This window comes from Microtus oregoni, unplaced genomic scaffold (genome assembly GCF_018167655.1).
Source record: "Microtus oregoni isolate MIOR12 unplaced genomic scaffold, Mior012 000019F_ref0000042, whole genome shotgun sequence".
NCBI lineage: Eukaryota > Metazoa > Chordata > Mammalia > Rodentia > Cricetidae > Microtus > Microtus oregoni.
Window position 1 is genome coordinate 29,348,624 of NW_024543078.1, and position 14,122 is coordinate 29,362,745.

Genomic DNA, 14,122 nt, shown 5'->3' on the forward strand with positions numbered 1-14,122 from the left:
AAGGCTGAGAGGTGACTTGTCACAAACTGCCTTCACTTTTGTGATTTGTAGGGACTTTTGACTTTTTTATCTTTTCTCTCAAAGTGCTGGGGATCAAACTCAGGGCCTTGTACGTGTTAAACATGTGCTCTATCATGGAGCAAGAGCCCTAGAACTTACTTTAATATTTCCAAAGTACCATCTCTGGGAGTTCATGAGCAAGTTTCCAACCAAGGTGCTCCTCAGTATAAAAGTTGTTTTTTTATATAATACTGGAGGACCACCCATAATCTAAAAATCAGAAATCACAAATCTGAAAGTTTTTGGGCGGCAACTTAATACTGTAACAAATGAACATTCATTTCTACCCTGTGAAATTTATTTTAGGCGTGGCATTATTAAAAGTGTTGTTTAAAATTATCTTCAGGCCATGTGCATACAGTATATAATAAAAAAATTCATTTTACATGTAGACTTGTGTCTCATCCCTAAGATATCTCATGGCTCATCTGTGTATAAATATTCTAAAATCCAAAGCCAAATCAACAAATAAATAATCCCTTGCGTACCAAATTTAAAAGCTGTAGCAATACTTTTAGGATTCTCTGCTCCAGGAAACTTAGAATAACCAAAAGCTACCATGAGTGGAGCAACTGTTAAATTTAGATGTTTGCACAGTAGCCTCATGACTGAGGACAATGCCCAGCCCTGAATCTGGGGCCTTCTTAGAAGTACTGCTACCAAGGAGGTCTTTGTGTTGGGGTGTTGGGTGGGAGGTGGAGCCAGGTGAATGTGGAGCCTCGAGTGTCTCTGTGGACTGGCTTCACCCAAAGCCTGTAGTGCCCATCTTTCCACTTTGGTGCCTCAGGGGCCAGCATAAGCTGTGGTGTGCATTTCCCTGAGAGCCTGCAGGTTGCCAGTTCTAGGGAGCTGCTTGCTCTCTTTCAGTGGAAATCGTGTGGCCCTTACAGAAATCATTCCAGGGTGTTCCTGGAGAGTTGGGAACACTCTGCCCTGTGCTGTGTGCACCCCCTTATTGTGGTGGTTGAGCACAGGAGGAGGGGGGAGGTGATAAAAGCAGTGCCTCTCTCCCTTGCTGGATCAGCCCAAGATAGCAGGTTGTGCCTGACTCTTCTCTAGCCTGCGGGGCTGCAAGTGGACTCAGGCTGGGGCTCTGTCACCTGGCGCCCTGGATTACTGTGTGGAGGGACACAGGCTCCATTCCTCTGTTATCAGATCAGTGAGGTTTTTTTTTTCTTTATCAGAATGATAGATAAGCTACTAGTTGTTTAAGCAAAGAGTTAAAGTATTATTCAAAGCTAGACGTAGCTCCAGCCCCCACGCTTCCCTTCACAAACAGGCTAAATGGTACAAAGAAATCCCTTGTCACCTTCCCCCAGCCCCCCGCAGCTCAAGTTTGCAGTTTCCTTTGCTGTAGAAGGTGAGGATTTTGCCTTGCTCTGTCCTGAGTACCTGGTTCCCTCACTGTTTCTTTTGGCCAGATGAAGAGTAGGCCGAGTGGGGACAATTCCTCAAGTGCCACTCACATGTCTGCCAGTGTAGTCTACAGTGGAAACTTTGTTCTAAACTCATAGGACATTTTACTTTGTTGCTGCAGTTCATTTTGCCTAGGTGTTTTTTATGTCATTATCACCTCCATTTTTCCCAGACATCACACATGGCAGGTTTCAGCTGCAATAGGTGAGTGATCTCTCCCTTTTTTTTTTTTATGCAAGCAGTCTCATAGATACCTATGCCCATGCCTACTGTCACTGAAGGCTCCCTGCACATTGCACACAGCCAATCCTGTGTCTTCCTCCTAAATCATTCTTAACATGGCTTTTGCTTTTCTTATGGATCTGGCACCTTTTTTTTTTTAATTTCTTGGTTTATTAAATCTAGTGGAAGGCACTCTACATCAGTGATTCTCAAACAGGATACATTGTATGTGTGAAATGTCCTTATTCTAGCCCTGTTTGTTTAATGAATTTCTCAATGTCAGTTAGTTTTCCCTCCAAGAGTTGAACCCAGCTACTGTTTTAGGGCAGCCAGAAGCTGAGAATGAAGCTCATTTGATTCTTTTTTTTTTTTTAATGAAAGAATACCAAAGTGTTTGTTTTGGGGGATGGTGGTGGTTTGGCTAAGTTCTTGTTGTGTCTGGTAACTTTAAGGGATTCTCTTTGCTGGGTTTCTTTGGAGATGTAACCTGGTAAAATCTGCATACCTCAAACAGGGTAAGTTGAGGACTCTTTCAAGCTGGAAGCAACTTTTTTTTTCAAGTTGTATCAATTGCCTTTATTTTCCAAGAGTGGTATTTATTTGGTTTTCTTAGCCTTCTGGACTTGATCTCTAGTGACTGAACCCAAGGTTTCGTTAATGAGAGGTAAGTACTCTCTTATTAATTCCTTATCTGTTGTGTGACTTTAGGTTTGGGATGATATCCTTAATTTTAGCTTTAACTTTTCTATTAGCTTTTGTTTGTATTTTCATTTTTAACTTTGAAGGACCTCTTAATTTTTTCTTTTATTTGTTGTATTGGGAATCGAATTAAGGACTTAGATATGCTGGACAATAGCTATATCCCCAGCCCTCTCTGATTGTGTTTTTGCAGTAGGTTTTAGTTTCAGGTGTACTTGAAGGCAGGGAATATGGCTTTTCTATATGATCTACCATGCTGGCCCCTCTCCCCAGCATCTACCATGGTACTGCATCCCACAGTAGAGTAATAGATTTGTTTTAGGTGGCTCACCTATGTTGATACCTTGGTACCCAGAGCTGGCAAATGTTCTTTTAAAATAGCATAGTATTCTAGCGCCATTGTGTAATATCTTGTTATCTCATTTAGAAATAAAACTTCTTTTCTGCATAGTTTCTTCTAATTTAAATCTTTATATTGTTTTATTTGACTTTGTATCTGACTTTTCATGCGAAGTAGTGTGAGCCTGGAGAGATGGGTAAGAAGCAGGGGCCCTAATGAGCCACCGTGAACCTGAGTGGAGCTGAGAGCAACAGCAGTATGGTGCTGACTTGGACTGACAATGAATCTGGGAAAGCTGGGGTGCAGGGTTGTCTCTCTCATTGGTACCTCTTGCTGTTGGCCGACTATTGCTCCACCGACGCCTCTAGGGACTGAGTAGACCGGGCAGTGGCTCTCACGCATGCTGCAGTATACCAAGGGAGTGGAGGAAGAAGTTCTGGAGCAGTGATGGTTAGGTACAATGGTGGACAGGTCCCAGGGAGGCTGAGGCCCATAGCTCACTCCTGGAACGCTGGAGTGATTTCTGTTCCTGCCATAGGATTCCCTTTCCCGTTTTAGAGGCATTGTATGGACCTCTGAGGCCCTTTCTGTTCTTCCCCTTGAGAAGCATGTGACTATGAAGCCTGTGGAACCCAGTATGAATGGTGGCTTTAGTTGAGCCCAGTATGTGAGGCACCCCTGATGCCCGTGTCTTCGGAATTCTCCATAGCTCTCTAGGGAATGGTGCTTGGGATCTTTCACTGGGCTCATTCATTGTGCTAGTCTAGGAGCAAAGGCTTGCCTAAGTCTGCTAACCCCTTCCAATGATTTGCCCTCCTGCTTCTGGTAATCTATTGAGGAGGGAGCTGAGAGGTCTCACTTCCTTAAGTTGGCCAGTGCTTCTTGCTTTGGAATCTGCCCTTCCTCTGTCTGCAGAAGTAATGGTGCTAACTTCTGAGATTTTTTTTTTTTTACTTTTGCTGAGTATGTCAGATTTCATCTCTTTTCCAATTAGATTTCTGCTCTTAGGCATTTGATAAGTCAGTTCCTTCTTATCCACTAACTTTGATATCATAACTGAGCATAATCAGGTTTCCAGTAGGTTAGAAGGCACAGGCCTGACTTCTCTGGATTCCCCCTCACTCATCATTGGGCCATTTCCCCTTTCCTTTTTTTTTTTTTTCCTTGATCAAGGAGAGTGAGACTCATTCCTTGTCCTTTGTGACCTGCTCTTCTAGGCCAGGAGGCTGCAAGGTAAGTGTCATGGTCCAAGCAAAAGAATATCCCCCGATCCCCGCCTGGCTTTGCGCACCTAAGCAGGGAGGCTAGGGGACACCTAAGCCACCTATGTGAGTTGACTGTCCAGACTGAACATAATCCTGAAATCCAGATTTTCCCTCTCTAGGCATGAGCTGAAGTGTGTTTTCTGATCTCTACAATCACAAGGTTGACTATTGTCATCTTGTGCCTAAATGGTGTTTGCTTTGCTCAGCACCTCCACTAAAGAAGTACCTAGTCAAAATTAAATTTTCAGGCCATAGCCAGTGTGGAATAGCACACTTTATAGAGCTGGCCAGACTGAAGGGCTTGTTGTCTTTGATTTGGGCTTAGCACTGCTGGTGGCCACTCTTAGAACTGCCTCAAACCTGCTTTTGTTTGATTGACTTTACAGTAAAAAAAATTCTATAGCGCTACTACCTTGAAGTCTGTGCTCCCTAGAGAGTATCTTTCATCCGTCATCCCCGTCGTTCCCCCCCCCCCCCTTCAGTAGTTCTTAGGGACCTGAGCTGATCTCCAAGGCTGCTTACCTCGGTGCACCTTTTCTGTCTTGCCTCAGAGAGTGGCTAGATGGGGTTCTCAAAGATTCCTGCTCCCTTTGCAGATGTATACCATTTAGGATACCTCAGTTTCCAAATCTGTTGAATGCCACTGTTTTTATTGGCATCTACAATTTCTATCTGTTCTCTGTTAGAGGGGAGTGTAAAATCTGCTTCCTAGGTCTGTTACCGTGATAAGATTCACAATCTCTCCCAACCTTCTCTTTTGCTTTCTTATTATGAATCTGAGTGTGTGTATATATGTGTGTGTGTTGTGTATTTGGTGCTCTATATTTGTGGGTTCTGTGTCCACAAATTGAGTTAACGCTGAGTCAAAAATATTCCGAAAAATTGCTAGTCTGTTGAACATGCTCAGACTTTTTTCATGGCATTGTGTTTAAGTATACTATACTATATATTTAATATACTATAGCTACTATTTATAGGTATTTATATTGTGTCAGACAATATAAATCTAGCGATGATTTAGAGTACATGGGGGAAGATGTTCATAGGCTATATCTAAAAAATTATTTTATAGAGGGGACTTGAGCATCTGTGGATTTTGATACCTGTAGGGTTCTAGAACCAGCCTCCCGAGGCTGTGTGTACGTGTGTGTGTTTGTATGATGCATGCGTGTGTGTAAAACCATTAAGTATTTCCTAAGCTTACTGTTGCTTCCTTTGTTGCAGCTGTGTGCGCGTGTGTGTGGTGTGGTGTGTGTGTGTGTGTGTGAGAGAGAGAGAGAGATTAGTACATAGCAGATGCTTGCTACAGAATATTTTCTTTGCTAACTCTTTATACACATTTTCTCACCGAGCTATAATAATGGTGTGTTTGTTGTTTCCAGAAGGAGCCTCTCCCTTTCTGGTATTTTTACTTTGACATTTTGAGGAAGGATTTGAGATGAAAATGATTCTGTATATTGAGGTTGACTGGCTATAGTCAATCAGAATTCCCCTCCTTTGCAGGTCAGGAAAATGGTGTTGCTGGTGGCTTTGCTGACCTCTGGTGGGCTCACCATCATTTCTGAGCTCTGTTTGTGGTTTAACTGGTGGACATGGTGATCTTTTGGCGTTATGAGATCTGTGGGCGGCGTTCCTGTTCTTGCCCATCACAGCAAAGAGATGTGGGGGAGGGGAGGATGAGAAGCTGGGAGCAAGAGGTTCTTCAGGGTTGCCATGAGAACCAGGGATCCGGGGATTGGGCAGCAGAGGGCCCCCGCTGGGCCTCGGGGCGTGGCTGAGTCACATGGGTTTGGTCCTGGGGTTCCCGTAGTGCGCAAGGACCAGCCGCGTCCCTCGTCCTCCCGGTCGTCAGGGGTGCTCAGTCAGTCCCCTGGAAGCTGTGGAGAGCGGTAGAGGACCAGGGACCGGCGCGGCTGAACAAGCCTCCCAGCACCTGTGCAAAGATGGGGGTGGGTCCAGGCGGGCATGTTCGGGGGCGGGGAGGTACGGCACCCTTGCCGGGTTGGCCTCCTGGGAGGTTACGTTGCTTGGCTTAGCGTGTTGGCCCGTGTCGGCGTGTGTCTGTGTGTGTGTCTGTGCGTGTGGGCGCGTGTCAGCCTTGTTGGCGCGTGCCGGCTCCTGTCGGCGCGTGCCGGCTCCTGTCGGCGCGTGCCGGCGCGTGCCGGCGCGTGTCGGGTGTCGGCGCGTGCCGGTTTGTGTTGGCGCGTGCCGGCTTGTGTCGGCGCGTGCTGGCGCCCTGCCGGCCGCGATCATTCTTATCTGAGCTTGCCGGCCCTTCCTGTTGGTTTACACAAGAGCTTATCGGCTGTGTTGGTTTGTGTTAGTGCCTGTCGGGCTTGTGTTGGCGCGTGTAGCTCGTGTGTCGGCACGCGTGTTGCCGCGTATCGGCGCGGCAAGCGCATGTTGCCGCTTGTCGGCGCATGCCTGGCCGGCCTCTGCGCTTCTCAGGCCCCGGAGTCCTCCTCCTGCCCTGTAGGCCCTTAGCTGGGGTGGAGCCGTGGCGAACCCGAGCGAGCCGCGCGGCCGAGCGCTGTCCATGCGGAGCGCTGTCCACGCGCTGGGCACTGCCGGGTTCGCGAGCTGTCCGCCAGCCGGTAGCGCGCACGCAGCGACCCCGTGTGGTGAAGGCTGTGCTAGCCGGCCGGCTCTCCAGGTACGCAGGTGGTCTCCGTCATCCGCAACGTTCCGGGGTCTGGGGGTACAAGGAGACATGCTGAAGTAACGGTGGTCGTTTGGAAAGGGTTCGCCTCCCGAGATCTGCAAAGGTCCGAGTGGTGAGCAGCTCCAGCGAGCTTGCGAGCACGAATGACCGCGGGCTCGGTGCGCTGTTGCGCTGCTAGCTGCTGGCTCGCTTGACGGCTCGCTTACCGGCTCGCCTACGGTCAGGGATCGCGCGAGCTTGGGTGGACCATAGCTGTAGGATAGTCTTATGTAACCATTTTTAATCTCGATTTTTAAAAGTATTATGTAACAAGTAGTAACTGTACCCACGTAAACCTGTGACTGGAACGTGGAGACGTAGCATCTGCTCGCAGCCAAGTGGTGGGCAGTGGTTGTACGAACCAGCTTGGTCTGTGAGCAGACACGAGCATCTGGGGTAACTGGACCTTTTTTCTCTGTTAAAAATAGGATCTAAGATCAGCCTGGTCCTCTTTTAAACCACGGTGGAGAGTAGTCTAGTGTAGTGTAGTATAGTATAGGAGCTTGGGATAAATACACTTTCTCACTGTGTATCTTTATCTGTAAAACCTCTTATTTCACTGAAAGAAAATAGCAATTAGTTAAAATTGAGTGATAGAGATTTTGTCGTCGGTTTTATGTTTTTAATTGAATTCAACAAATTGTCCACATGACCGTAGCAGCTCTTCGTTACTCCTTGACGTAGATCTTCAGACAGTCAGATCACCTGTTTACATTTTGACTGCCCTTCTCATCAGCTGCCATTTTTCTGTTGATGGCGGGAGCCGCTGCCAGTGTATTGATAAGAGGACTGGACGGAACATTCACTCAGGCAGCTACTGGCTGGGGACATTGCTGTCTGTATTAGCAAATAGTTTCATTCCTGGACCAGTGGGTAAAAAGTGAGTGTTTTTCATTTTCGTTCTGTCTGAATCTGGAACGCAGTGAATGACTGCAGGGATTTTGACCTGTTGGTAAGCCAGGGCGCTTGGACTCGGCATTTATTTCTTGCATGTTCCTGTTGGTTTTTTTGTTTTGTTTTGTTTTCTTTCTTTCAGCAGTGTTGGCTGGGCTGGGATTTGTTTGGCTGGTTGATTTTGGTAATGGCCCTATGCCATTCCCTTGTATCCCTCTGTATTTAGCAAATGGGGTGAGGATGGGGGTGATGGTAGGCTGGGGGGGTGGGATTGTCGGGATTTTTTCTTTCCATCAGCCCTGAGAAGAAAGGTGGTAAGTGACACTTCGCATTTCGGGTTCCACACAACTATGCGCTTAATTGTGGGGTAGGTGTGGGGTCCCTGTGTGGACTTAGGGCTGAATTCCTGTTGCGCTTCTCGCCCCTCCCTTTATCTGGACTAGAAAACGGAATGATAGATCCTGCCTGGCAGGGTTGAGAATTGTGCACTAACGGTTGGAAGAAGGTGGCAGATGGAGTTAATGGCAATTTCACTACCAGTTTGAAGGGGTGGGAGAAGTGCCAGATTGGTAGAATTAAAATGTGAGTTATTTTTGCTTCTAAACCCTCTCTTAAGGATTTCCATCCCCAGCCACTCTCCTCGCATCATGTAATTACCACCCAGAACTGGGCTTCTAAAATTTCAGAGAACAGTGCATCTTTTGAATTTTAGAATTAGGTGACATTTAGGCGACAGTCTGAATTCACTGACTTTCAACCCTTGTGGTCCCACAAAAACCAGACAGTTTCATACTGGTGACTTAGAAAGAATGTCTTAGGAAGCTTTCTTGGACTAGCACGGTCACACACACACACACACACACACACACACACACACACTTGAGAGACTGAGGTCTAATGATGCCCAAGGTGACAGGATAGGGGGAGGCCCAGGGTATGGCATTGGAGCACATATCTTCAGACACAACTTGGTTCTTGCTGGATTTGAGAACGGAATCCACCATCACTGTGAGACCCATTGGAAATTCTTTCAAAACTGTTTTTAAATTTATGGAGTTTATTTATGGGGGTGGGGCACTCGTGCACAGACCATGTGTGGTTGTCACAGGACAATGGTAAGTCCTCTTCTTTTGCTGTGTGGGACCTGGGGATTGAACTCGGGTTACTGTGTTTGAATGCAAGTGCCTTTATTTGATGAATCATCTCACCAGCCCCCATCATTGGTTCTTAATGAACGTGAAGCTGGAGGAGAGATGCTGTGTCTGAGCCTTGTAACCACGTGGGGTTTGGGGTACTAGGGCAAAAGGTTGGCAACCTTCATTTGGTGGAGTTACTGCCTAACTAGAGGGACAACAGCAAAATGAGGGGTGGTGTGGAAGCAGTCGGAGCCCTTTGGACTCTGGGAGGTCTGGGAGAGTGTGTCATAAGAGGCCTTTGTATGAGCCATCTTGTTCTCTATTTCATCATATTTAAAAAAAGGAGTTGGCCTAGGCCCCAGGATTCCAGCTTCAACCAGTGCAGGGCACTGAAAGGCAAATCTGACAGTTGGTGCGGTCACTCATCGTGTCCAAATTTGTTTTGATAGTCTGCGTTTGTTTGTAATCCATAGAATGCACGACAGAGGGTCCAGGACATGAGAGTTGGGCTCAATTTTTTAGTTTAATTTTTTTTTTGAGAATTTCATAAGTAAGTATTGTGTTTATCATTCCTAACCCAGACTTAAAAAGTTTTCAACTTTATGGTGTAATCTATGCATTCAGTAGAAAGCCTGCTTTGAATTTTGATTTTTTTTTCCTGGGTTAGTGATGTGCTGTATGTAATATTCTCTCATGCTTCTGGACTGAGGCAGCAAGCATGGCTCCTAGTCAGCCGTGAGAAAATGAAGCTAACATCCTATAGTGTACTGAATTGCAGTGATGCTCTGTAGGTGGGTGTGTTAAATGCTGTTCAAGTACAGTATTTTTAAGCTTTCAAGCTGCTATATGTTAAGAATTGTGTATACAGATGGCATCGACCCATTGACCCAATGTTTTGCCTTATTCCTGAAGCCATCAGTTCCTGAACCCTTCCTATGGAGGTTTGAAATTTTTTTTCAATAGCATATTCTCCTTCCTTGTTTCCAATTAAATCGACTTTGTTCCCCTTGAGGCGGGTGGGAGTTAAATAGTAAGAAAAGGAGGAGTTCACATAGGGAAGTGGCTGATTGACATTTTGGGGGGGGGGGGGGGTTCCGCCTTCCTGCTTCTTTGAGCTGGGACTTGTTTTAGGAATATTCCTAGTCTGAAAAGCTGCCTGCGGGCATCAGGAAGTAGTACCAGGGGTGAAGTCAGGATGCTTCAGACGGAAACCTGATATCAGAGAGGAAAGAAAATCCTGATGGTATAAATGGGACTTTAAGTCACCTACACATGATTTCTCTCCATTTTGGTGCTAGGCCAGGAGCTGTTTGTGTTCACCAGCCATGGCCGTGATGGCTGATAGAAGCTCAAGCAGTGGGTTAGTACGTAGGTGGGGTGAGAACTGCAAGGAGTGCCCTGATGTCTTTTAACAGGACCCTCTCCTGTCACATTCAACAGATGCTTGAGGAATCAGTCTGTTCTCCCCAACCTAGGTTGAAACTAATGGCTATAATTTGGCTCCTGTGTTTGAGCACATGGTCCCCTACTGATGCCATTGCACTGGGAGATTGTGGGACCTTCAGGAAACAGAAGAAGTAGGTTATGGCTTAGTGTGTAGACCTGGTTCCCAATGCAGTTTTCTCTACTTCTTGCTGTAATGTAACCAGCTGCCTTGCGCTCTTACAGCATGGTGCTGTTCTTCCACTGTGCCTTCCCTGCAGTGATGGACGGTACCCTCTCAAGCCATAAGCCAAGAATAAACCCTTCGTCTCGGGAGTTGCTGTGGCCGACTTTTGTCACAGTGGCTATCACAAATGTAAGAGAAAAGAAAGTGATGGGATCATGAAGTCAAAGTGAAGCGGTAAGAAAAGAGTCCAGGGACAGTCAGGGTGACTCACCAGGAAAGCAGAGCAGCCCAGGAGTCCCTCTCATCCATAGGAGTGTACCCCAGGGTCCCCAGAGGAAGCAAGTTAGTCACTTTCTGTTGCACTTTGCAAATACTTGGGGGAAATCAGTAAAAGAAAAAAAAAAGCCTCATTTTAGCTCATGGATTCAGAGGTTTTTTTCCATAGTTGCTTGTCTCCATTGTTTTGGGCCTGTGCCAACATAGTACACCATGGTGAGGGGAATGTGTCCCAGAGTAAAGTGTTCACCCTGTGAACATTTCAGAGCCCCTTCAAAGGCTAAACTCCCTATAGCGCCCCCCCCCCGCCACGTCTTAAAGGATGCAGCCATCTTCTGTAGCTCCAAGGTAAAGATCAACTCTTTTAACATGTGGGGTTTTTTTTTTTTTTTGAAAGACATTTAGAACTAAACTATGGCAGCACTATTCATATCTATGGTAGAATTTTATTTGTAAATTAGGCACAGTTTACTTATTTCTGGAATTTTACATTTAATGTCAGATGTTGGTTCACCACAAGTAGCTGAAACCACAGAAATTAAAGCTATGAGAAAGGAGGGGGGGCTCGCTATTAATATTTATTTATTGTCTTGAAGGGAGCTCGCAGGTTTCAGTTCTGACGAGTTAAATGTTAATACTGTTAACTGTTAATATTTAACACTGTTTCGCTTTTGAGAGTAGTACTCCTTAAGGTTGGCATGCATAAGTCTCTCGGAACCCTGCTAAAATCTGCAGTAGGTGTGGTGTGGGGCCCAGGTCTGATTTTCTGACTGGCATTGCTTGACATCTATGCGTTTGCAAAGTGACCAACCAGGCTTTGTGCAGTAAGGCCTTAGTGTGGTTCCTCCCGTGTTTTTTTTTCTCTAGAAATTTTCTGTTAAGGGTACTTCAGTCGTTAAGAACTATCATTAATAGTGCTATTAACCTTGGAATATTTACCAAAATTTTGCTGTGACTAGTCCGATATTGTCATAAGTAACACTCTTACATGTGCTCAATTATAAGTCAGTTTTTCAGTTATAAATATTTGGAGTGTCCTGCTGGACATTTGCATTCCTGTAGGTTTTGTGAAGTAGCTCTTCCTTCATTTGGAACAGTGCAATTCTTGGAATCTTTTGAATCTTGAATGGCTTAGGAAACTAGTTGCCTTTCTCTGTCTTCGTTGCCATGCCTGGGAGGATTGAACGCAGGTCTTGGGCGCGTTACCCAAGCACTCTACCACTGAGTAGCTTGCTTAACACTTGTATGCTTAACACCTTGCTTCTCCAGGGGCCCATGCCTTCACCTCTTAGAAACAGGTAAGGACCAGAAAGGGCCTTTCACAGTGTCAACCACGACAACAAAGATGTCCTAGTGAAGCTGCAGACTGCGCTCTTTCCCTGTCTTCTGTCATGAGGTTTGCTGTATCCTGAAAGGTAGGTAGGTCTAAATTGTCTCATTGTTAACCGTCTTAGGGAAAATGACATAAAATTAGCTTTCATCTTACTTGTGCATGTGACCCTACATTCTGTATTTATTGATCCACTCCACCCCTTTTTAGTGCTACCTTTAAAAAATTCTCACACCAAAATACTTCCCTGGATAATAAAAGCCCTACTGAATTCTTGTATTCATGCCTATTCAAGTTGCTCAATGAATGTAATAATAGAGCCCATTGGACTTTGGGCCCCATTCCTTGTCACCTTTTTATCGAGAATCATCCTGGTCATGTTGAGATATTGGGCAACTTTGTGCTTTCCTGAAGGTTCATGGCACAGGAAGCTTAGAAACAGTGGGCTAATACAGGTTCTTTGTGGCTTGTGCTTTCCAGAAAACTCACTGTGCTACAAAGTACTGTGATACTCTGAGGGGAGGAGCAATTACGCTGGCTTGAAGTTGTGAGACATAGAACTCCCTGTTTTGCCTATTACTTCATGACAGTAGCCTTTTGTAATGTTCTCTTCCCTTCATTTTTACACAGTCACACTTACTGAGGTATAATTTACACACCATGAAATTTACCCATTCAAAGTATTCAACTTAATTACAATTAGTATTTTTGTAGATAAGTGCACCACAGTGGTCCAAATGTATGCCCCAAAATTTTTGGGTTGCAACTTAAATCGCAGCTCTTGGGAGATAGGGAACATCACTTCTGTCTTTACAGTTAGGTGCCTTTGTTGTTTTTGTCACTACTTTTTCTCTTGCTTGTTCTGACTAGTACTTTGGAACTAAACTGTGCTACATAAAAGTAGCAAAGGGGAGGACGTGTCTTGTTCTCTGTCTCAGAGGACATGCTTTCACTCTTCACTATTGAGTGTGGCATCACTGTGGGCTTTTCACAATACTAGCACAATATTGGGTAGAAGCTCTTCAGTCCCCCACTCCGATAGTTTTCAAGGAAGAATCCATAGGGGTTGATAGTCCCGTGGGTCCCTGTAAATTGTTTTGTTGGGTGTTTGTCACTTTGGAACTCGTGTGCCATGATTCACAACATTCCTTACTCTAATCTTTTTTCCATTTCTGAGGCCATGGAGATAACCATGGCGGCAAGTAAGATTGTCTGAACATGCACACCGCCATCAAGTCTCTTAACCACTCTTCATTTACCATCAGATCCATACGACGTTAAAATTAGGTTGAGTTGGTAACCCTCTCTCAGGGCCAACTCTAGCCTTTCAGGGGAGAACATTCTATACTGTACTATACCAAATCCTCAGGAAAAGTAAGAGGTGTGATGAGGCCCTTGCCCCATTTGGAAAGTGCCTCATGTTCCCAGGTCAGAAATAGATCCTTGAAGAGCTATGCTCAGTCCCGGATGTGGTGGCCTGACCACAGGCAGAACGTGGTTGGATGTTCCAACCCATTGGGAGGCCTGGGATGCACAGTTGTTCACTGGAGCCTCACGGTTCATTCCTCCCAGGCAGCAAATTCTGGCCTCTTAACGTCACACATTTGGAACAGATGGACACGGATAGTTTGTGTCAGTATAAGCTGAGCAGTGCTGCTCCTCTGTAGCTAGGAAGATCTAATTTGGGATTCCAATGAATGTTTTTGAGCTTAGCCTCTGAGTTCACATAGACAAAGGGAAGATGGATGAGCTCTGGCTACCTCGGGGTGTTGTCCACCCCTAAGAGGCTGTCAGTTATCTGGGCTGCGTTTCACCTAGAGGCAAGGCTACAATTTTCTTGGAAACTGGAAATACTGGAAGTGTGACATTTTCCTCCTGTTTCTCCCGATGTGTGTGACTTGTCCAGAAGGGTGAGGTCTTGGTTTTCAGGGGAGCTACTTCAGGTTTGGGGGCTATAGAGACAGTGGACATTGTATGTAAAAAATATTTTTAGACGTTTTAGACCCATTGGTCCTTAAAAATGACTAAGGAGCCTGAAGAACTGTGGGTAAATGGTTATATGTGTTGATATTCATACCTCACTTCTTGTTTACAGGTAAATCTTGCTATTTAGTTAAGAATACCCCTAAATCTCTGTTCTTTCTGCCTCTGTCTCCAGAGTGCTAGTATTACAT

General features: G+C 45.5%; 1 protein-coding gene across 7 annotated transcripts in view; it reads left to right on the plus strand.

The window, feature by feature from the left end:
* Grb10 (growth factor receptor bound protein 10) overlaps nucleotides 1-14,122 on the plus strand; it is a 121,439-nt gene that overhangs the window by 4,690 nt on the left and 102,627 nt on the right. For 4 of the 7 annotated variants that reach the window (XM_041669406.1, XM_041669408.1, XM_041669407.1 and 1 more), the window contains exon 1: nucleotides 6,167-6,655. The exons of 1 other annotated variant lie outside the window; for it this stretch is intronic. In XM_041669406.1, the coding sequence (XP_041525340.1) occupies nucleotides 6,539-6,655 (117 nt within the window). In that variant the 5' untranslated portion in view covers nucleotides 6,167-6,538. Of the gene's footprint in view, nucleotides 1-5,854; nucleotides 5,952-6,166; nucleotides 6,656-7,481; nucleotides 7,584-14,122 lie in introns of those variants that run through there. 2 more of the 7 variants (XM_041669410.1, XM_041669412.1) reach the window with 2 other exon arrangements.